The 23945-nt window shown below is 42.5% G+C and overlaps 2 protein-coding genes across 2 annotated transcripts in view; both read left to right on the top strand.

The window, feature by feature from the left end:
* LOC127985726 (voltage-dependent N-type calcium channel subunit alpha-1B-like) overlaps nucleotides 1–8469 on the top strand; it is a 105250-nt gene extending 96781 nt beyond the window's left edge. The window contains exons 46-48 of the mRNA XM_052587797.1: nucleotides 167–422; nucleotides 4200–4420; nucleotides 4509–8469. Of these exons, the coding sequence (XP_052443757.1) occupies nucleotides 167–422; nucleotides 4200–4420; nucleotides 4509–5057 (1026 nt within the window). The 3' untranslated portion in view covers nucleotides 5058–8469. The remainder of the gene's footprint in view (nucleotides 1–166; nucleotides 423–4199; nucleotides 4421–4508) is intronic.
* A 701-nt stretch (nucleotides 8470–9170) lies between these two features.
* Nucleotides 9171–23945, top strand: part of si:ch211-196i2.1 (collagen alpha-1(I) chain) — a 70176-nt gene continuing 55401 nt past the window's right edge. The window contains exon 1 of the mRNA XM_052588465.1: nucleotides 9171–9482. Within this exon, the coding sequence (XP_052444425.1) occupies nucleotides 9362–9482 (121 nt within the window). The 5' untranslated portion in view covers nucleotides 9171–9361. The remainder of the gene's footprint in view (nucleotides 9483–23945) is intronic.

Here is a 23945-nt window from a genome sequence, read left to right on the forward strand (position 1 = left end):
TTCAGTGGAAGTGTGTTTTCATGCTCAGCTGGTTTTGTGTGTCTGTTGTGACAGGTCTAGTGCTCTGAGACTCTTGTCATTCTAGTTCTGTGCTAGACATGTGTCCTCTCCTTCATCAACTTTCTTCGTCTTTCACACGTTAACTCGCTTTATTTCCACCACACAGCCTATCGCAGACGTGAGTCCCATGCGGCGGTCTACGTCCTCATTGAATCCTCAGAGAGGGGTGCGAGAGGTCAATCTGAGCGATTATGACCTGGAGAGGCCCAAGATGGCTCCGGGCCAGACCCTCACTCAGGAGAGAGAGAGGGAGAGAGCTCATCATCATCATCACCATCATCATCACCGCTGCCAGCGGCGCAGAGACAAGAAGCACAAATCACTGGATCGAGCCATCAACGAGGAGCAGCCTCCCCCTGCAGGTGGGCTCGATTTTCCTTTCTCATTCATTCTTTTAAGCCTTTCATCACATCCATGTGAAAGAAAATGAGGAATATTACAGAGCACAGAAATGCCATAGAGTGGACCTGTTTAATATGGGCTAGTAAACAACCACCTAGAACAGTGGATCTCTCTCGTCTTAGTTGTCTTACCTTTTTTAACAATATTTAAAAGACCCCTATAGAATATTAGCAGAACAGTAACTATAATGTATATTTACTATATTGTTAACAGAAGCAGTGATTTGGAATTTAAAGAACTGAATGTTCTCCAATAAAAACTATAGTTATTAGGGGTGGGGGGCATCTTAATGTCACTTTAGAACTAGTAACAAAGGAATGTTTGAGTATTAAAGTACAGAAAAAAAAATATTATACTGCATATAATACAGCATTCATTCTTCACTATATACATATAACATATATATATATCACATATTCACTATAAAAATTATATTTGTTCCTCACTCAAAGCTATTTGTTCTGGAAAAAATAATAGATGAATACCTGATAGATTTACCCAAAATGACTAATATCTTGTGTTTAAGAAACATCAGAGTCAGCGGCAAGTTTCATTAGAACTGACCCAGGTGAGGCTGCTCTCGGCGGGTTCATGAGCTCTGAACGGCACTATTATATTATATTATATTATATTATATTATATTATATTATATTATATTATATTATATTATTATTTATATTATTAATTTTGTATAAAATGTGACATTTATTATATATAGGTACAGTATGTTAAAGGGGGGGTGAAATGCTCGTTTTCACTCAATCTCCTGTTAATCTTGATTACCTATAGAGTAGTACTGCATCCTTCATAACTCCAAAAAGTCTTTAGTTTTATTATATTCATAAGAGAAAGATAGTCTGTACCGATTTTTCCCGGAAAAACACGACCGGCTGGAGGCGTGACGTGTGGGCGGAGCTAAAGAATCACGAGCGCCAGTAGGCTTTTGCGTTGAGAGCATGTGGAAGCTGTGACATTACCGTGAGGGAAAAACTATCATCCAAAACAAACCATGGCTAAGGCCGGCGACACACTGGATGCGTGGTGCAAGCGTCTCAGCCGCGTGGTGTGTCGGTTTTTAATTCGGCTCCCATGTTAACAGGTTAGAGCATACAGACCGCCTGCTCAGGCGCGGCTCGAGCCACGCGGCAAACGCTTGCTTGCTAGAAATAGAACCGACGCCTATTTTTACCGCGACACGGGCGCGTGTTGGAAGCTTTTCCAGGCAAAATATAATAGGAAAATGTGTTTAAATGTCATTTTGTACACAAATACATATGAATTCCTGATATTTTGATATTTGAAAGTCTATAGGTTGACATAAATTCAGATATAAATGTAATAAAAAAAAAAAAAAAAATTATCGATTTTCAAATATTGCACCTGTCAAACATAATCTATTTTGCCGTCAATACTTTTGACGGTGTCCTTTATCAGTAGGCGTAGGTGTAGGTGTGTAAAAAAAAGTATATATTGTTGTAATGAAGACATGAGCCTGGTCTGTCAACGGTCTCCCCTTACAGCAGCATCACGCCACGCAGCCAGTGTGTCACCGGCCTAACAGTCAGATTCAGCTGTTTATTTATGATCCAGAATCAGATCCCGAGGCTGAAGCTGAACGAGAGCAGCAGCAGCAACGACTCGCTCCGAGCGGGGCTCGAACCCGGGTCTCCAGCATGGGAGGGGACGCACTAACAAGGAGGCAGAGATATTTTAAGAAGTTTTACTCACCGCCTGCGGTTCCAACACACGATCGTGACCCTTTTTCGTTGGGATTGCATCATCCTTAAGAAATAAACGATACGCAAATCCGTCGTCAAACTGGGCCTTGTTTGTAAAACAAGCATCTTCGAAATGCAGGGAACAAACACAAACACTTGCACAACTCCGTTGATGCTCTGTAAAAATAAACTCCATCCACTGGTCCCTTAATGCTGTTTTTTTTTTGGTAATCTGTGCAGGGTTGTCTTGCCCTGGCAACCAAAAACACACTCCTTTTGTGACATTTCGCGACGCTCTCGCTCTGATCAGTGATTGTCTGTGCTCAGCCTCGCTGTACGGGAGCGCGCGCTCTTCCGGCAGAAGTGCCCTAGGACCCATATAAGGAAATTCCGCTCCATCTAACGTCACACAGAGCCATACACGGAAAAAACTTTCCGAAACTTGTGACAAACCGGAAGGAGTATTTTTGGAACAAAAATACTCCTTCAAACGTACAACTTAATTTTTGAAACTTTGTCTATGTTTAGCATGGGAATCCAACTCTTTAACAGTGTAAAAAACTCAGTATGCATGGAATAGCATTTCACCCCCCCTTTAAGGATTATGAAGAAAAGTATTAGTTGAAAATCACAGCTTCTTTTGCTTAGCATACTGATGTAAATTCTTTTAAGGATTACAATGTTCAGGTTATCGAGGAAAAAACTCTTAATTGCTCTCTGAAACACTTTGGTGTAGGATTTACATTGTCAACCTCTCTCTTTGACTTCGAGTGGGGCTTACAGACCATTACTAGAAAATGCGCCTTTGAACGGATTGATTTTTTGATTTTTGTTTCTTGGCCAGTTTGTGGCATGACTGGGAAAAGTCAGCAGTCGGAGAAAGCAACTTGTGGTTGCTCACGAGGAGAGCGCTCTCGGGATGACAAAATGAACCACCAATTATTTCTTTATTACAAGATTCTCTTTCTTTCTTGCTCCTCTCATTCTGTTCTTAGAAACACTGGAACACAAACATGTTTCTCAGCTGGAGTCTTGCTCTGCTGTTAATAGATCAGTCAGCTTTGACTGAGCTGAAACAGAGCAATATATCAGTCCAGTGAAAGCTCATTTTAGTTGGGTGTGTTTGTACTCGGATTTCAAGCACATACAGACACCCACATACATCTTCCTCTACATGTTTTTGTTTTCTCTGTAGTCAAAGATCACAACAGCACCAAAATGCAGGGCCCACACATTCACACACACAAGTCACCAGCTCTTTTGTGGTGATGTATAAGTGCCCTCTGGTGTTTTGAGTTCATAGTGGTTTTGGGTTGGTGTCGGGCAGCAGTGTCTAATGTTTACAGACCAGTTAAATGGCCCCAGTGTATAGTTACATTCATTTATAGGGGGAGGATATAAGCAGAGAAAATTAGAAAACAATAATTAATCATTTAATTTCATTTGAAATTACACATTTTTGAGTAAACAAACAACCCAAAATTTCATCTTTGTCATGACAGGAATAAATTAGATTTTAAAATATATTAAAATAGAATATGATTATTTTAAATTGTAATAATATTTTAGAGTATTACAGTTTTATATATAATACATAAAACCTTGGTGATCATAAAAGACTTTTTGCTCCAAAAAAATTAAAAATATATTTTTTATATTTTGAACAGTAGATTGTATATGTCATTTAATAGATATAGTAAATTATTTTTATTTAAATTGTTTTAATTTTTGCACTACTTAAATCACAAAACAACCACAAAAATAATGATTGATTTTTAAGTACCCCTCTCTGTCTTCCATTTGTTGGGCAAACAGATCCCGCTCATTTGTTTCACTGACAGTCCCACTTTAACTTTCTCACGCCACTGTTGCTATGTTGAGCCTGTCACAACACTAAAACAAGAAAGGTTTAAAAGAGCCACAGAACATCATATTTGAACATCAAAAAAAAAATGCACAATTTAGCTGTGAATAGGACATGGCTGATTAATATGTGTGATGTATTTTTATATACAACAGCAGATCCAAACAGTGAGCCACTGCCTAGGGAACGAGCGCGGGAGCGAGACCGCGGCCGTTCTCACGAGAGGAAGCACCATTCATCCTCAGCGGTGGAAAGGAAGCAGCGATACTACTCTTGCGACCGCTACGGCAGCCATGAACAAGGCCACAGCGTGTCCGCCGGGCCTAGCAGATCCACATCGCCAGGAGAACCCCATGACCCAAACAGGCTTAAACAGGTCCGGTGGATTCCCTCAGTCGCTTTAGCTTCTGTACTTTGCTGTGTGGTAATGACTTACTCTTTCTCTTCTCTCCATTGTGTTTCAGGGAGTTAACACTGCTAAAGGAACTTCAATCGTTCATACCTCAGGCACTAGCACACCCTGCCGCGGGCGTAGACAGCTCCCACAAACGCCCCTTACCCCTCGGCCCGCTGTTGCCTACAAGACTGCCAACTCCTCTCCAGTCCAGCTCAACACTGTCCAGTCTACAGGGCCCTGCCCCACTCGCCTTAGTCGTGGCCTGTCAGAGCACGACGCCCTACTCAGTGGTAGCACCCACCGCCAATCTCCTGTGCCTGTCACTCGTATCGGCTCTGACCCCAACTTAGGTCCCCCCCAGCAAGACTCGCACTTGTCTGAATCGGATGACTTCCACGATGCCTTGAGCACGTACTGCACAGGCCGCTCCCCTAGGACTGCAGCCTCCATCGTCCACACTTCATCAGGTGCGGCCCACACTTCCACGCTGCTGTCGCGCAGCCAGAGCGGAGTTCCCAACGGTTATCACTATTCCCTCGGAGTAAACATGGCGCCTGGGTCGGGCGGTAGAGCATCTGGAAGCTACCAGGAGACTGAGAGAGATGACTGGTGTTAGCATGATTCAATCTAGCGTGAGTTTTATCATCTTTGCCCTAAGAGGAGGAGCCAAGTTTTGGAGGGAAACAAGAGTTCTGTCTGCAGTTTACACTATTACAACTGTTTAACATCAGCTTGAGCCAATATGGTTTTATAAAGGTGTTCTTCTCTTGTTTACAGACGTCCTTGCTACTGTTTGCGAAAGTTGCGGCACAGATGGAAAGAACTTGGAGGTCTTGATAGGTTTCAAACTGAATAGTTTAGCCTCAAGTGGCTCTCCCCACCTCTGTTAATTTCATTAGGGCTGATTCCACAAGGGTCACATGCAGGGAGATGGTCACATCAGCTTTGATTGTGATCGAGACCTCAGACCTCAGAGAGGAAGACCCCCAAAAACACAAGCTATGGTGAAAACAGTTGTGTGGAAAAAGTTAGACCTTTAGATGTTGAGATTTGTTGAGATTGTTGAGAGGTTCTTTTTGCACAGGACACGATGACTGAAAAGTTATTTCTAGGGATTTTGGCAGTGTGTCCACCAAAAACGTTTAGTTTTTTTCTGAATGGAGCATATCATTTCAATTGTTCGCAGTGGAAGAACCACGTTTTAGTGTGACGTGGCAGCAAGCGTCTGTTCCAAGCTCAGTGTTTCTTGATGTTGAGAGTTGAACAGTGTTCATCTTTGGGTAAAATGTAGCATGCATCACTGTTACTTTTTACGTTAACATTCTATTTCCATTAGAGGATGGGCAGGACAAATACAACACCAACCAACCATCACATTCTACTTGTATAATAATTGAATAACCATCGTCTGACACCCACAGATTACAACATTAACATGAAAAAAAATTACTTGAGTAAGTAACATTTTAGTCGTCTTGGATCTACCAGGTAAGCTGCTAAATGCTGCACCAATGGAAGCACTCAACTGGGAATTTTCAAAAGAGTTGCTGGCATTTTCAGTGGCTAAAAACTATTTGGTGGACACACAACCTTAAGGTTTGTGCTGCAGTAATTCTACTTCTTTCTCTAGCTTGAGTGGAACGGACGGTGTGCTCCCACCTACTGAAAAAAGGCCAAATTAAACTCACTTTTCTATCAGACTGCAGTAGATTGAATATCTTTTCACAGTGTTCCATTTTGTACCTTGTAAATGATCCAAGTGTATCTGGACATTACGTAAGGTCTAATCCTTGTCTTACTCTCGAGGGGTAAGATACCAAGTGCCTAAACTTTGAGATTTTATTGCCACATTGGTGCGTGATGCATTACAAAGCATTTGGCCTAAAAAGGCAATGAAGAGATTCTGTACGCTGTAGGTTAAATGTCACTGATATTTGTTTCTTAGATGTACTTGAGCATGTGTTTGAGGAAAGAGATTGCACAAAACAAAGACTGTAGTGTTGTAAAGTTTAGGTGGATGTTGATGATGTCGGTCTTTTCTGAGTGTGTTACTGAAATGATTCAGGGGGAGATACTGTAGATGCTACTGTATATTATAAAGGTAATGCAGTTGAGTTATAGAAGACTGAAAGGTTGTGTTTGTTGGTTGCTGTTGATGTCAGTGTTGTTTCCAGAGGGCATATCATGAGCTCATGTCTTTCTTTTTCAGTAATTGAGGAAGATGGTGAGACAGATTTGAAGCACTTTGTCCTTTTTCTCTTGTATCTTTTAATCACAAAAGATTCAGTGCAAACTATCTGAAATAGAGAATATGTTGTTTTCTCGCAATTAAAGGTGCTTCACGATGCCCTAGAAGAACCTTTTTTGTCTAAATGGCTCCATGAAGAACCTTTAACATTTAAGAGCCTTTCTGTTTAAAGGTTCCTTGTGGCGAAAGAAGGTTAGAAAGAGATGGTTCCTTAAAGAACCTTTAACTGCTTGGTTCTTCTATGGCATCGCTGTGAAGAACCTTTTAAGCACCTTTATTTTTAAGAGTGTAGTAAGATATTGTAATGTTTTTGATGAGAGTTAAATTAAGGTCGATTTATTTAGAATATGGATTATTCTCTGATCCTGCCCATGTCTTCAGTTTGTCGACTTCAGCTGTGTCTTTTCTGTCTGAAGAGTTTATTACATGGTGGTATTTTTAGGGTGAGCCTGCAATAGAGCGCAACAGTGGCTGTCTGTTTTCTACGGTCTTGCTTCTGGAAGTGTTTTACCATTCATTGTCTTTATGGGAATTTCAAGCAGAAATGTATTTAAGGCAAAACAGTGTACAAAAATAAAACTTGCTAGGTAATAAAGCTACTGGAACAAAACTAAATAAATGAATCATATCTTGCACGATTTTCATGATTGGCAAATCTTTTCACAGGATTATGAGTGGTACATTAGTTCTTTACCAGGAATTTTTGCTTAAGAATGTTGCTATGGAGAAAATGAATGGAATTTTTACCCGTGAAACTCGACTGTTGTGCTTTATAACCTAAATGCAGGGAAAAGGTTGACTGTTGAAGTACTGTGGGGCTATGCAACAAAATGACACTTTAGGACTGCTCCTCATCCTGTAGCTTTACCTGCACTCAACACAAACTAGCTTTAGCACCAATGGGACCAATTCATTGCTTCACAGAGATCTTTATATATACAGGATGTGTAGAGTAGCTCACCTAAAAATGCCAGATTTTAATGCAGATGCATTGCTGATTGTGCTTGATATTGATGTGCCCTCTGAAAGTATAAAAATTAATATAATGGTATTTGTAGCCCACTGGTTGGACTATAGGTTGGGAATTGATGTTGTGTTACGCAACCTGTCGCAAAAAGAAAGGTTAATGTAAAGACATTTGATTTCTTTATTTTTTTACAGTATGTGATGTCTTAGTGAACTACTACTTTTGGCCAACATTTCCGTTTTGGGATGGAGATGAGTGTTGTGAACCTAATAGATCTTTGGCTTCCCTTTATTTATACATCACCTTTCCTCTTTAAAAAAAAGTAAATAAAAACAGAAAAAAATACACACACACACACATATATATGCCAGGTGCCAAATTTATTACAGCACTAGTTTGTGTCAGTGTGCTGTACGCTTTGTCCAACTGGCCTGAGGCTGATGTCATGTTTGCATGTTATGATGTCATATGTATGTGCATGTAGGAAATTTTATACCTTCATCCATGTTTTTCTGTGAGGAGTTAATTGGCTGGTGATTTTTTTTTTTTTTTAGAAAGAATCTTTGATACACTTAGCCCTGGATTTCTGGGAGAAAATTAGAAGACCCTTCTCTTCTCAGTTTGATGTAAGAGATGTTGAAAACAGTGGAGCGATGCACAGAGACGACAGATGCCTCACTCCTGTGATCTGATGATCGATCTATGATGACATATATTTCCGCTCATTGACTCTTATCAGTCTCATTTCTACCATTTACATTTTGTATGAAAATGCATCACTGAATTGAGAGATATATGGAAATAAAACTTTTTTTTAAATTGTTGCCTTCATTTAATCTTTTTTTTTTTTTTTGGGTAATACAAAATATTTGTGTCATGGAAAAAGCTGAACATATAAAATGCAAAAGACAACAACAACAAAAAAGATACACTGGGCAACTTTTTGCCCAAAAAAGTTGCCCTGTGTATCATCAGCCTAATGTCTAAATAATAATAATATTTAGATGAATATATTTTAGATTGTTAATATTAATTGTTATTTTTATATATATATATATATATATATATACTTATTTGCCAGCAGATATTTTTATTTAGATTGACTTTTAAATGAATAATAACAAGTAATTTCATAATTCATACATTTCAACTAGATTTGTACATAAGCTAAAGCACAAGTCGAACATGTTTGCACTAAAACACTTCAGCACTCGCTCGTATGTGTATATTGTCATATGTAATATAGTCTATATCATAACTTATGTTATTTTTATATTATTAAGTGGCGTATTATGATTATTTTAACTTTTTTTATTATTTTTAATTTCATTATTTGATTATTTCATAATTACTATGGTCCTGCACAGTCCCATACAGTAAAAGAAAGCACAGTCCTCCTCGAGCACTGAGATGTTAATGAGACTTGAGATGCTGCTTTTCATTGGCCTGTGGCGAGGGTGTGGGCGGAGCCCCTCGAGCAAATACTGTACTGGTGATGAAGGTGTTCTGCGGCAACGCAAGCGCTCGGTGTTCCCAAGGTGAGCACAGTGACGTTGAGGCGCGTCGGTAAAGCGGTCAAACTTCAACGGTAGACAGGCGCCACTACATTAGTAACGTCCTCAGACGGTTCTCATTAACCTCTTAGCAATTAAAATGCGATGAACAACCACAGTGCCCGTCTTTTGGCTTTATAAATTAGGCAGAAATGATGCTCGCATCAGTACTGTGGACAGCTGTTTTATTTACTCTTGTAAAAGCCTCCGTCCTGAACAGCGGTCCAACTGAAGCACCAGATGAGGAGAGCGGCTCTGGGATGCTGTTGACAGGTAAGACGTCAAAATGTAATTAATTTATCTAATTATTGTACCTAACAGAGTATTATGTTCGTTTGTTCACACTTCTTGAGAATAGCGCGTTACAAGGTGCCTGACTGGCCATTACTGTTGCTAATTTGAATGTTTGAATATATTTTTTTGCAATGTTAAATGGTAAATCTAGTCTAACTTTAAAAAAAATTTGATCTAAGATGTGATCTTAAAATAAGTGATTGAAATATAAACTTTCTCTCAGACATAGGAAATGTTGTTTTATCAATATGTTTGATGTTCAGTGTTTCCCTCTGGGAGCCGCTGTTGTTTCAAGTTTTACTGTATAAACGAGCAGGTTCAGGCACTTCAGCAATGAACTATTTTGACAACCCCGCCTGTTTAAATCACACAACTGCTGTTTTTCCAAACATGAGGGCTGAACCAGTGTGAACGCACACACAGGTTAAACACTGGATAGTGATTGTTGCATGAAGCACCTCAGCCGTTCTTACTATTTTGAACAAACACATGTTTAACAAATTTGTGGCAGATGTGAGGGCAATTAGTTCCAGCAATCTTGGGAGAAGGCTAGAGGATGCCATCATCACCACAAACAAATGTATATTGGACTGAATTCATTTCTGAATTCTTTAAAATTGGCAATAGGTTCCTGTACAAGCAGGTGGGTTTGACAAATGATGCTTATGTTAAACCTGATGTTCTTTGATTTCTGCAATTAAATTGTGTTTATGTTTGATTTCATCGGTCTCCCTTCTTCTGATTCTGATAAATTCCTTTCCTTTTGTGTCTTGCTGTATGTTCACAAATAGCAGTTTTAGGTAGGGGTGCTCCGATCGGGATTTTTGAGGCTGATCACAAAAAGCAGTATCTGCCATACACAACAGTATGTCTTTCTGTAAAGATTCTTTGAAATGTTATGTATTTCGAAAAATTTATAAATGTCTTACATTGACAGTGTGCATATAGCTTGAACATTTATATGCAAAAAAAAAATAAAAAAAAACTCTGTAGAGTTATTATATTATAATTGTGTAACAATAAAAACTCCATAATTATCGGGAAGAAGGAGACGGGAACCGGCGGACAATCAAATGAAAACTTTAATAATCAAAGACAAACTGGCATACTTTATGTAAAATCAATATAATATTAGTGTTACACAATATAATATAGTACTTTATATAATATAACAATAACACGGTTCTGCACAAGCAATTGCAATATTATATCATGTAGATTAACAGTGTAAATTTACATTGACATTAATGGTCATTATAGCAAAGTTCAAACGACAAAAATAAAAACGCGATTTTGCAGGAATTGTAATCAAGCGCAAAAAAATAATACCCATTAAATGTTCATTGAGCCAATGGGATCACTCGGGGTCCTAATCGATTTCTCATGACACATGAGAGTGACGCCAAAATGAATGGGAGTGAATGGAATGCTAACAGCAAGTAGGGGTCCGCTAGCACAAAGGCGGTGCCCAGGGATGCTTCAAAAAAATATGAAACCCTGCCCCCCTGGTCGGCAAGGCAAGCACTTCTTGTTTCATGGCGGGTACGTACTATACTCCAAAACAGGTGCTGATTGACCCAAGAGGAGTCCTATGCGCTAATGATCTGTGCTCGATTGCTCATCCTTCATCCTCCAATCACCCAGATGTCTGTCTCAGTAACTCGAAATTGAATTTGAGAACTGAATCTGAATTGTGAGAAGTGAATGTGAAGATATATAGAGAGTTAAATTTTCAGTGAGGATCAAATTTTATTGGACACATTTTATTGGACTACAATTCAGATTCAGTTTTTGAATAAATACAATTTAAAATTATAGTAATTATAGTTTATATAGTTTTTCAATGCAATGATTCAAATTAAACAATTCACTTTCAAATTATGTTTTCAAATTCAGTTATTCAATGCAATTATTCAACTTTAGCAATTCAAATTCAGTTTCTGGTGGCACATATTTCAGCCCATATTTTGCACGTTCTTTTGGGAAAGTATGCTTGAATTTCAAATATTCGATGTTCACGATATTTTCAAATTTTACATCGTCGTCAAAATTATTCAGATATTATCGCTAATATTCGTTATATCGCCCAGCCCTACTGTGAATTAAACATTCATAGTATAGATGAAACACTTATTTTGTGTAGTGAAAAGGATATTTTGTGATTGTGTTTCAACACAATTGAAAAAATGCAATTAAAAAATAACTGTAATAGCGGTTATAAACAAGCGGTTTCGGTTGATCTCTACTATTAAAACTACTTAAGTTAATTTATACTTTTTCCAAAAGATTAAAAGATTGTAAGAGACTCTTGAGAGAATTTTGAGCTTTAAAAAATCTTAATAAACTACAAGGACTGTGTTAGTTACTAAATGCCTGTTTGCTCATGTTTCATCCAACTTGTAAAACCCAGAACCACGACACACTCTCCTGGGGCTAATTAAGAGACTTTATTAGTTTTAGCTCTTTTTTTATTCTTATTTTTATTTTTTTATTGTTTTAATCAACCTTCTGTGATCTCAGCAAACCTACAAAAAGGTAGACATGGCTTTATGAGCTCAGATTTTACGGTCAGACTGAGAGATGAACACTTTTATTAAATCCAGCTGAAGAGCGAATGTAATCAATGAGAGTTGGTGTGCTACAGCGTGCCATGAAAAGCCCATTTAAGCTCCACAAGTTCAGACCTAATATTATGTCATGCACACACAATGCTTCTCCAGGTACTTTAGCTTTATATCTAGCACTTGTCTTTGTGTGGTGGACGGCAGGTTATTAAAAAAAATCTATTAGTTAATGTTAGTTATGCCAGCACAATAAAACCGGTCATGTTCATGCGGTTTCTGTTGTTTTAGGGAAATCAAAACACACTGGGAAAGTTGATGAAAATATTATCGCCAATGATTCTGACAGATGACATCATGTGAATGCTGCCCACCATGGAAGAGTATGAAAAGTGCATGTAAACAGACTTTTCATGGCTTTTTACACAGTACAATCTGTCGCGATGACGTGCTTGGTGCTGTGAAGTCAAGCTTTTAAAAGTGTATCTTTGATTGTGTTTGTCAAAGCTGCCTTTACTGTATTTGAGTTGCTTTGGGTCTTTTGACAGATTTGTTTAATTGTGTTCTTTGGTTTGGTGTCTTTTTTTCCAACCAGATTCATTTGTTTAAATTGGATACCTGCAGGTTTCTTTGAACAGTTGTGTTGAACCTAAAACAAACGCATCATGTCACATATTCAAAGCACTTGTTTTTTACTATACACAATTATCACTGATAATATCCCTTCTGTTAAACCCATATGATTATTTGACATGATACAGATTGCAATGGTTTTTATACATGTATTTATATATATATATATATATATATATTGTCACGGGGTGAAGAACCACTCGACAAGAGGTACGTGAAATCAAAAGCCCCGGAGGGTGGGTTTATTGAAAAGTGAAGGGTGCCTGGTGAAGTGTCCTGGTCTGCTTTCCGCTGGTTGGTGCTCCCCGTGTGCTCTCCGTGCTCCTCTGTGCCAATCAAGGGGAAAGTGGGTGTCCAGACGTGCTCCAAAGGGTGTGGGCTGTCGGTCACTCGCTGCTTTCTGTGGGGATAGGAGAGAGGGGTTAGTCCAGCTTCGCGTTCTGTTTGAGAACCCCTTCTCAGTGCAAGATGTGCTGCTTTTCAATGTGCTGGCTGATGGGGAGCAGCTGTGACCGATCAGCCGGTGACGAGGACGTGCAGGTGTTTTGGTTTGGTTTCCAGGGCGACGCTGATTCCTCTGGGAGTGCTCGTCACATCCCCCCCCCCTAAGCGTCGTTCTGGTCCTGCGAAGACATGTAGAAAGTAGGGGTGAGATTAGGGGAGGGTGGGGAATGACCCCTGACAGACCTGCATAAGCTGTCCAGATCCGGGAGAGGCCATCGGCGTTCGCGTTGGCGGCCCCAGCTCGATGGCGGACTTCGAAGTGGAAGTCCTGGAGCGCTAGGAACCAGCGAGTCACCCTGGCGTTGGTGTCCTTGGCGCGGGCCATCCACTGTAGGGGCGCGTGGTCGGTTACCAGGGTGAACTTGCGGCCCAGGAGGTAGTACCGGAGCTCCAGGACTGCCCACCTGATGGCCAGGGCTTCCTTCTCCACAGCGGCGTATTTCCTCTCGGCGGGGGACAGCTTCCTGCTGATGTAGATGATCGGATGCTCCTCACCTTCCTGAATTTGGGAGAGGACCGCTCCTAGTCCTGTGTCGGAAGCATCCGTCTGCAGCAGGAAGGGGCAGCTAAAGTCCGGGGCGCGGAGTACCGGCGAGGACGTGAGTGCTGCTTTCACCTGGGAGAAGGCTTCTTCCGCCGACGGGGTCCAGCATACTTTCTCCGGCTGCCCCTTCCTGGTCAGGTCTGTCAGGGGGGCGGCTAAAGAGGAGAAGTTGGGGATAAAACAACGATAATAACCCGCCAACCCCAAGAAGGCTCGTACCTGGGTCTTTGTCTCCGGTCTTGGTGCGGCGTGGATGGCCTCAACTTTCTTGTCTTGCGGCCGGATGAGTCCTCGGCCGACTTGATAGCCCAGGTACTTGGCCTCAGAGAGGGCTAGGTGGCATTTTCGGGGGTTGGCGGTAAGTCCAGCCCGCCGGAGCTCCGAGAGCACCCTCCGCAGACGATCCAGATGTTCGTCCCACGCCTCGGAGTGGACCACGACGTCATCCAGGTAGGCGGCCGCGTAAGCTTGGTGAGGCCGCAGGAGGATGTCCATCATCCGCTGGAACGTCGCGGGGGCCCCATGTAGGCCGAAGGGAAGGGTCCGGTACTGCCAGTGGCCACTGGGGGTGGAGAAGGCGGTTTTCGGCTTGGCGGCCTCGGAGAGCGGTACCTGCCAATAGCCCTTGGTTAGGTCTAGGGTGCTGATATACCGGGCCCTTCCTAGCCGGTCCAGCAGTTCGTCCACCCGAGGCATGGGGTACCCGTCGAATTCGGAGACTTCGTTCAGGCGGCGGAAGTCGTTACAAAAGCGGAGGGTGCCATCCGGCTTTGGGACCATCACAATGGGGCTGGACCACGGACTCCGGGATGGTTCTATTACCCCCAACTTTAGCATCTGTTGGACCTCTTCCTCAATAGCCTGCCGACGAGCCTCCGGGACTCGGTAGGGCCGTTGCCTAACGACGACTCCTGGGGGCGTCCGGATATGGTGTTGAAGCACGTTGGTCTGCCCGGGCTGAGAGGAGAACACATCCTGGAACTGACTGACCAGGTGCTGCAGCTCCGTCTTCTGGGCAGCCGAAAGGTGGGGGTTGATATCCACAACCACGGGCTCGGTGAGGCTTAGGGCAGCTACTTGGTCCCGGGTCCCCACCCATTTCTTTAGGAGGTTGACGTGGTAGAGTTGCTCCGCCTGCCGTCGTCCCGGCTGTCTCAGGCGGTAAGTGACCGGTCCAACCCTCTCGACGACCGAGTAGGGCCCCTTCCAGGAGGCCAGAAATTTGCAGGCGGAGCTGGGGACCAGGACCATGACGTGGTCTCCCGGTTGGAACTCCCGTGGCTGGGCTGTCCGGTCATAATGACGTTGCTGCGCTTGTTGGGCCCTGGTGAGGTGTTCCCGGACTAACGGCATCACTCGGTCGATCCGTTCCCTCATTTGCCGGACATGTTCGATGACGGTACGATGCGGGGCCGGCTGCTGCTCCCACGCTTCCCGGGCCACGTCCAAGAGGCCCCGGGGTTGACGGCCAAACAGGAGCTCGAAGGGGGTGAAGCCAGTTGAGGCCTGGGGAACTTCGCGGATCCCGAAGAGCACGTAGGGGATCATGAGGTCCCAATCCCGCTTGTCCTCCGCCGCCACACGTCTGAGCATTTGCTTGAGGGTCTGGTTAAATCTCTCTACGAGGCCATCAGTCTGGGGGTGATAAACAGTGGTCCTCAACTGCTTCACCCGCAGCAGCCGGCAGAGGTCAGCCATTAGCCGGGACATAAAGGGGGTTCCCTGGTCAGTCAGGATCTCTGAGGGGAGGCCGACTCGGCTGGCCAGCAGAAACAGCTCCTGGGCGATGGACTTTGCGGTGGCCTTCCGCAGGGGGACTGCTTCTGGGTACCGGGTGGCATAGTCGACGATGACCAGGATGTGCTCATGCCCTCGGGCAGACTTCGGCAACGGCCCCACTATGTCCATTCCAATCCGCTCGAAGGGCACCTCGATGATAGGCAGCGGGATGAGCGGGCTGGGGGGAGGAGTCCGGGGCGACGTGGCCTGACAGGTCGGGCAGGCCTGGCAGAACCGCTTTACCTCGGCGTCCAGGCCCGGCCAATGGAAACGGTCGCGGATGCGTTGGGCAGTATTGGCTGCCGCGAGGTGTCCTGCCATGGGGTGGGAATGGGCCAGCTCCAGAATGGTCTCGGTCTTGGCACGAGGCACAACTAGTAACTTTTTCTCCTCCCCCCTACGCTGGGCGACACAATACAGCAGGCCATTCTCTACGACAAAATGTGGGAGAGGGTGGGGCCGGGGGAGGACGTCCTCTCCATCCACGACTCGCACCTGGCTCCAACAGTGCTTGAGTCGGTCGTCCTCCCGCTGTTCCTTGGCGAAAGAGCCCCCTCCAGCGGCCTGTTGGTAGACATCATAAAACAGATTAGTAGATTGGGAGGGGGCCTCACCTTCTCTCCCACTGTCGGAGACGAGCAGGGCCGGTCGGCGGCGGGGTCCAGGCGGCCGCCTCGGTCTTCGACGGTTCCCCTTGGGGCTGGCAGGCTGGGTAGCGGCGGACAGCAGCTTCTCGAAGCCGGGCCAATCCCTTCCAAGCAGTACGGCCACAGGCAGGTCCTTCACCAGGCCTACCTCCACTGGCCAGGTGCCTTGGGGGGACGAAATGACCATTTCACGGGCCGGTACTTGACGAGTGTCTCCGTGCACACAGGTAATCGGTAGGAAGTTTTTCCGGCCGCTTCGCGGGGCGCACAGCCGCGCCTGGATGAGGGTGACCGCACTGCCTGAGTCCAACAGGGCCCGGAACCGTCTTCCATCCACCTTCACATCTGCTTCGGGGGCTCCCGCCGGCACCCGTTGGTGAAGGATGCAGCCTGCCAGCCAGGCTCGCGGAGGCGACGGTGGTTCGGCACTTGGCATGGGCTCATCTCGCGGTGGGGGAACCGTCGGCCTGCTGACGGGTCGCGCGGTGCCTTCGAGCGGGCGTCGCTCCTGGACCACCCTCCGGGGGAATGGCGGCAGCCGGTCCCCTGCCCCGCTGGGATGAACGGCACCCGCCAGCTCGATCGCCTCCACTAGTTCCCGGACGTCACGTGGGTCCCTCATGCCGACGGCCTGTCGGTGGGCGCGAGGTAGTGCGCGCAGGAGGCGATCGACCACCACTCGTTCCGCTACCTGTGTTGGTGTGGGGTTTCCTGCCAACAGCCAGTGCTGGGCGAGGCGGCTGAGTTCGGCTGCCTGGGCACGGGCTGGCACCCGGGGCTTGTATTCCCACTCGTGGAACTGCTGGGCGGCACTTACAGGGGAGAGGCCCAGCCTCGCCAGGATCTCTCGCTTCACTTCGACATAACTGTCGGCACTCGTCAGGGGAAGCGAGAAGTAAGCCCTCTGTGCTTCACCGGTGAGTAGGGGTGCCAGCGCACGTGCCCACTCGTCCTCTGGCCATCCCTCTCGGTGGGCAGTGTTTTCGAAGACCTGAAGGAAGGCTTCCACATCGTCATCGGCCGTCATCTTGGGCAACAGACGGGTGGCTTGTGCCCGAGGCTCAGGTAGCAGAACGCGCTGGGCCGCGGCCGCCCGGACGGCGGCGAGTTCATCCTCCGTCCTGCCCAGGCAAGTGGCGAGGTGTTCCGCTATTTGCTGCTGGCGGATGCTAACCTCAGCGAGGCGTTGTAAGACGTCCTCCATCGCGGGGCCGCGCGTGCCGCCTTCCGTGGTGCTGCTGACAGAAAGCAAAAAAAAATTAGGAGTTGGGGCGGTGACCTTGTCGGTGATTCCTCACTGTTCTGCCTGCATTCTCCACCACTGTCACGGGGTGAAGAACCACTCGACAAGAGGTACGTGAAATCAAAAGCCCCGGAGGGTGGGTTTATTGAAAAGTGAAGGGTGCCTGGTGAAGTGTCCTGGTCTGCTTTCCGCTGGTTGGTGCTCCCCGTGTGCTCTCCGTGCTCCTCTGTGCCAATCAAGGGGAAAGTGGGTGTCCAGACGTGCTCCAAAGGGTGTGGGCTGTCGGTCACTCGCTGCTTTCTGTGGGGATAGGAGAGAGGGGTTAGTCCAGCTTCGCGTTCTGTTTGAGAACCCCTTCTCAGTGCAAGATGTGCTGCTTTTCAATGTGCTGGCTGATGGGGAGCAGCTGTGACCGATCAGCCGGTGACGAGGACGTGCAGGTGTTTTGGTTTGGTTTCCAGGGCGACGCTGATTCCTCTGGGAGTGCTCGTCACAATATATATATATATATATATATATATATATATATATATATTTATACTAACCCTGTAGGAGATCATATTTGGCTAATGCTCATGTTTTCCATAAAACACAAGATTATCACATGCTGGATAACAGAAAACAAACATTTGTCTTTTCCATTGTATTTATTATTAAATGCCTTATAGTGAATAACATACTGTAGCTAAGTCTTAAAGTCTTGGATGAAGGACTGTGCTTATTCACTAACCAGAATTTAATAATATTATTTAGTACATTTTTCTCACATCACATTAAAAAAATTTGACTTGTCTCTGTCATTCTATGAGACTGTTGGTTTTGCACCACGTGACCACCATATGATTGAATTCAGTGATGTCATAAAGGGATAGTTCACCAAAAATGAAAATACTGTCGTCATGTGCTGAACATTATTCTGTTCCCAACCTGTATGTCCAAAAGCTGAATAAATATAAGCTTTCCAAACACTATTTGGCTGAGATAAAACTATTTGAATTTGAAAAAAAATCAAAATATTGAGAAAATTGTCTTTAAAGCTGTCCAAATGAAGTCCTCCGCAATGCATATTACTAATGAAAAATTAAGTTTTAATATATTTACGGTAGGAAATTTACATAATATCTTCATGTAATATGATATTTGCTTAATATAGTAATGATTTTTGCCATTAAAAAAAGTATGATATTGACCCATACAATCTTTTTTGGCTATTGCTATAAATATACTTCTACTTACTGTATGTCTGGTTTTGTGGTCCAGGGTCACATACTGTATAATGAAAATCAGTGGAGTCCAATATAGACTTAAAGAAACTGGTTCAGTGTTCTTTTGGACCCCAGTCATTGCCAGGACAAAAGTAGCTGAAACATTCTTCAAAATATCTTCTTTTGGGTTCCTTGGAACAAATTTTGGGTTTGTTTTGATTGTGTTAACCTGTGAACCTGCCAGGTTTTGTCCTTGAGGGTGTTTGACTGGAGGTTGGCAGCTTTTATTTCAGAGGCCTCCTTAGTGCCTCCAGGCCAGTGAGATTCGTAATGTACTGTATCACCACTTATGTTACACTCAATCACTGCTGTAATGTATCTGCAATGTCAGTGTCAGGCAGACAGACAGCTGGGGGGAAAAACTATAAATCAAGAAATAGCCTAATCATCAAGTCAGGCTCTTTGGTGTTTTTTTTTTACGTCCAAAGTGCTTTGCAGTCGTCATGAGATTCAGATCTCAGATGTCTAGATATAAACATAAAAAAAAGTGACATGCCACAAATATGACCATTGAGATTGTAAACAGCGCACAGCTGCCTGTAATGATTCATCGTGGGGTGCTTTGTCTCCTCAAATGGCTGTTGATCTAAATAGTGAAGCAGAAACCATGGTAATATTATGTTAGCAAGGAAGAAAAATAATGAGAACACCTGGCATCAATATGATTTATGCATCTGTAATAATTAGAAAGGGAAAGTTGGTACACTAGACTCACTCTCCACTGTTGTCTCTCTTTTTTTCTTTTTCTTTATCGAAGTAGCATTCTCTTTTGATAAACAGATCTGAAAGCTTCAATGGCATCCCGCATCCAGGCAGGGAAAAAAAAATATCTCAGGCATCCAAGGAAAACACCCGCCGTGAGTTAGGAGTAGTGCCTGTCTGCTGGCTGGCTGACAAGAGCAGGCCTGCTGTCGATTTGGACATAATAGTGCTCTTGGCACTGTTTTGCTTGGAGGGAAACCTTAAAACTATCAAGATACTGTAATTTATCTTTAAAAAAATGGTGGGTATCTGAGACTACTGTAGAATAGCAGCCCCAACATCACTGCTTGTGTTCCACACTGAAACATGCCAGATGATGTCATGCTGTTCATGTGTACTTAAACACACTCTCGTGTATTGGACTATTCAGCCGACAGAACAACCTGTTTCTACTGGCACACACTGGGGACCATTGACCTGTGGGCACTATGAATGACATCACCGCTGGCTAGTCTGGGAAAATAAATAACCCTTTGGAACATTTGGGCCAAATATGGCACACACATTGCTGTTTGATTATAAGAGCCTCTGATTATAATATCTGTGCAGAACCAGTGGTGGATTTAATTAGCTTGCGTAAAATTATAAGATGAAGCTGTTAGCTCTTTCTTGTTATCTTGCCTTTTAGAAGACAATGTTTCGCCGCCAAAGACGAGTTTTTAAGTTTTTTCATGTTTTCACTGTTATACTCTAGGGGGCACTATTAAACATCTTCTGAACGAGAACAAATCTTCCCAAACAAAAACACATGAACAGGACGCATAAATGAACGATCTCTTATGTAAACAGAGGCATATTAAAAATAATGCGATCATCGTCAATAGACAGCATATAAATTAAAACTGCAAAATGTTATGGAGTAAAATGTTGATCCAGGGAGTGGTTTATGTCTGTGCAAGCTTTGGAGGTGTTGATGGAAGCAATTTACTGGATATATACTTTGATAATTGAAATGAATATTATCCAGATGTAGTTTTTGATAAGAATTAGATTTTTGCTCAAAACTATACATTTTTATGAGACCAACCTATATTCAATTGTTGTTAAAAAAAAAGAATGCTTTAAGCTAGAATAAAATGGAAATTTTTATCAAATTTATAATAATAATAATAAAAAAAAAGTAAAGTAGAGGCTCTGATCTTTATTTTGGTGTATTGTATATTCAAATATTCATACAGCAAAATATACTGGTGGCAATCAAAATTTTTAAATCGCTGGCAGTGGCTGGCAACTCTAAAATGTTAGAGTGGATTGGTTGAGTTTGGCATGCTGATTGCTGTAGTGTGTAGCAAGCAGTAATCTTTAGCCTTGACTGACACAATGCTGAGTTTAATGTTTGTAGTTGCCTCTAATTATGTTGAGAGAATTGTTTTGTATTTTTTTTAGATTCTTGACTAATGGTTGCTGCTATAATTATGACAAGCAGGACAAATGGCTTCATAGCAAATGATAAAACCATCGTGCTGTCAACATTTTTCCTTTGCTGTCTTTTTTTTTTTGGTCTCTGCTTGTTTGTGAATGGTCAAATATCTCAAAACTCTCTGCTTGACTGGTCTTGAATAATGACAGGCTTTCTAGTGAAAAAATGAGGTCAGCTATGGTTTAAAGTCAAATCGGCTGGTTCTGAAGACGTTTGTCGTGAAGATATTAACCTTTTCCTTTCTTTTTTCTTTTTTTTCCCTTTATGTCGTTTTCAAACCTGTTCAACTTCAGAGCACAAATTAAAATATTTTTGATGAAATCTGAGATCTTTCTGAGCAGCAACAGCAACACAATTGACATGATCAAGGCCCAGAAAAGTAAAAAAAATGTTAAAATGGTAAATGGTTTATCAGTGGGTCAACCATAATGTTATGAAGCTTTTTGTGCACGAAACAAAAGTTATAACTTTATTCAACAATTTCTGAACGTGCATCGAAGACAGACACAGAAGAGAACAAATAGTTGAATAAAGACATTATTTTTGTTTCCCTTTTGCACAACAAGTATTCTCATAGCTTCATAAAATTAAGGTTGAACCACTGATGTCACATGGACTATTTAAACAATGTCCTTAATACCTTTCTGGGCCTTGAATATGATAGTTCCATTACTGTCTATGGAGGGTCAGAAAGCTATCAGATTTCATAAAAATATCATAATTTGTGTTCAAAATTATGAATTAAGGTCTTACAGGTTTGGAACGAAATGACTGAGTAATTAATAACAGAATTTTCATTATACTTTCATTATATATATTTTCCTTTAAAAATGAACCAGATTTGAATGAAAAATTCTTGTCTTTTTTTCTGCTCACAAATGTTGAACTGCTCACACATGAATCAGTCATGAATCAGACTGATTTAGTCCTCGAGTTCAACTCACTGACTCAGTAATCCAGGGGGTTAACTACTTGGAGATTATATGTTAAGGAATAGCCGTACTATAAGTCAATTATGTCCTCATCAGGTAAATAAAAGATAAACTTGTGTTTTAATGTGCATTTCAATTTTATAATAATTTGGTCACTAAATTATGTGTTTCTGTTGTCACACACTCATAATATATAAGGTATTCCAAACACAATTTAAAGACGTAAAAGAATTTATTACACACAGTGTGCTAAAAGACAACAAAAATTCCACTTAACGGAAACACACAGAAACAGTCTCATCCCCAACCAGATAAGCAAGTTTTAATTATTCACAAAGCATTGCAAGTCTGAATTTTCACGCAACAAACTGTTTGTTATCACAACCAGCAAGATTACATTTTCACTAAAATGTTATATGTGTGCCTATCACACTTTAAAATTCACTAAGGGCATGTGTTGTTTCAATCATAACACCATATTTCACTCTGGGTCATCATGATGTTTTTGTGAGAACATGACGTAAGTGTCTTCAAGTGGTTTGCGGTCTTATATCCGGTTGAGTGTTATTGATTCTGACCAGTTTAAAGCCTGTCAATGCACAGATGCTGTGGTCAGAAGAGACATTCGCCTACCAACTGGTCTAGGTTCTTGCTTTTGTTTGGTCTCTGAAGGTCTAACTTGAAGGCTGGCTGTGGCGGGGGGCAGTCTCAGCCCAGCACGGTAAAACCCTGTAAAAATTTTACGAGAGCTTTTTACAAGACACTAAACAGCCATGTTGGAGCAATTTCTGGTGTTGTCTTGCCCTTTAACTGGCCTTTTATGTGATGACCCAGATGTAACTTAATATTTACAGTCTGGTTGGAATGTGATTACATATGATGTGAAATAAAATAACACATTGATGTTTAGGAATGACATATACAGTATTTCTCTGTTCGGATTTCCTCAATCACACTTGACGGGCCTTGAGATGTTGAAAATGATATACATTTTCCCTATAAAGGCTTCTCTTTAAATGTATTGGCTATCATTTTGTCTCTTTTTTTGTTCTATCAATTCACTATGCCTCCTAGCTTTGTTCACAGAAATACATCATGATTGGAGATCTTTATCTTGGACCAACATCTTGTGATTATGCTGTATTAAAAGAAAGTCAAATAATTCTCTCATCTTTGCTTTAAAATATTCATGAGTATGTCTGCAGATGTTTGTTTTTCCAAGTAAAATGGAATCATATTATTTTTTTTTAATCAAAACTAAGCATCTCAAAGAGTTTTCTGAGTCTGTCTGCCAAACCTCAACAAAGGACTTTTGCTGAGTTGCGCAACATAGTTCATGTTAGGATCTGTACTGTTCTCCAAAGCTTCCTATAGATGTAGACTGTGAGCTACATTAATATTCCCCAAATTGCTTTTTAGGGGGAAAAAATTATTAGTTGGCTCATGTTCAAAATAGAGGCATGGACTTGTTCTCCAAATGATGAATCTCCTCGAAGTAACTGTCAGTCTGTTTGTTTAAGTATAGGTTGATGGAAGTGCTTCATGTTAGATCACAAACCCTGTCACTTCTATAGGTCTACAAGTCCAAATGAGATCATGCTGCCTATGTTCATATGATATTTTCGTGATGTAAACGCTGGCATTTGGGAGTGTTTTCTGTGCAGTGTTTGTGCTGGCATTGTTCATTCTCTTTCAGATGTGCTCAAAGTTTCTGCTCAGCTTGTTATAGGCGTCTGTAGCATCAGGGGTCTGCTGCAAGCTGTTCTCTGTTTTTCTCATCTGGTGCAGAACACAGGTTACAAGCAGTCACCTCCTGACCTGCAGATGAACACCGCTCCCCCTCATGGGCTTTCACACTTTCTCACATGCACACAAACACACATGCACAAGTTCATGGTGATTTCAGTTTTCACATCCAACTTCAGCGCAACACAAGCCAAAAGGTGAATCAATTGTCAGTTGTTTCTATACTGTATGTATTGGTATAGTTCCCTAAACAAAATATTTATGATCATTATTTGAATTGGTGCATCATTAAAAAGTTTTTTAGGCGATAGTTTATTGAAGAAAAGAAATTACATTACTGCATGAATGAATATATACCTCTATACATTTATGTTTTTGTGCCATCAAAATAAATGTCTTCTGTACT

Source organism: Carassius gibelio, chromosome B21 (genome assembly GCF_023724105.1).
Source record: "Carassius gibelio isolate Cgi1373 ecotype wild population from Czech Republic chromosome B21, carGib1.2-hapl.c, whole genome shotgun sequence".
Lineage (NCBI taxonomy): Eukaryota > Metazoa > Chordata > Actinopteri > Cypriniformes > Cyprinidae > Carassius > Carassius gibelio.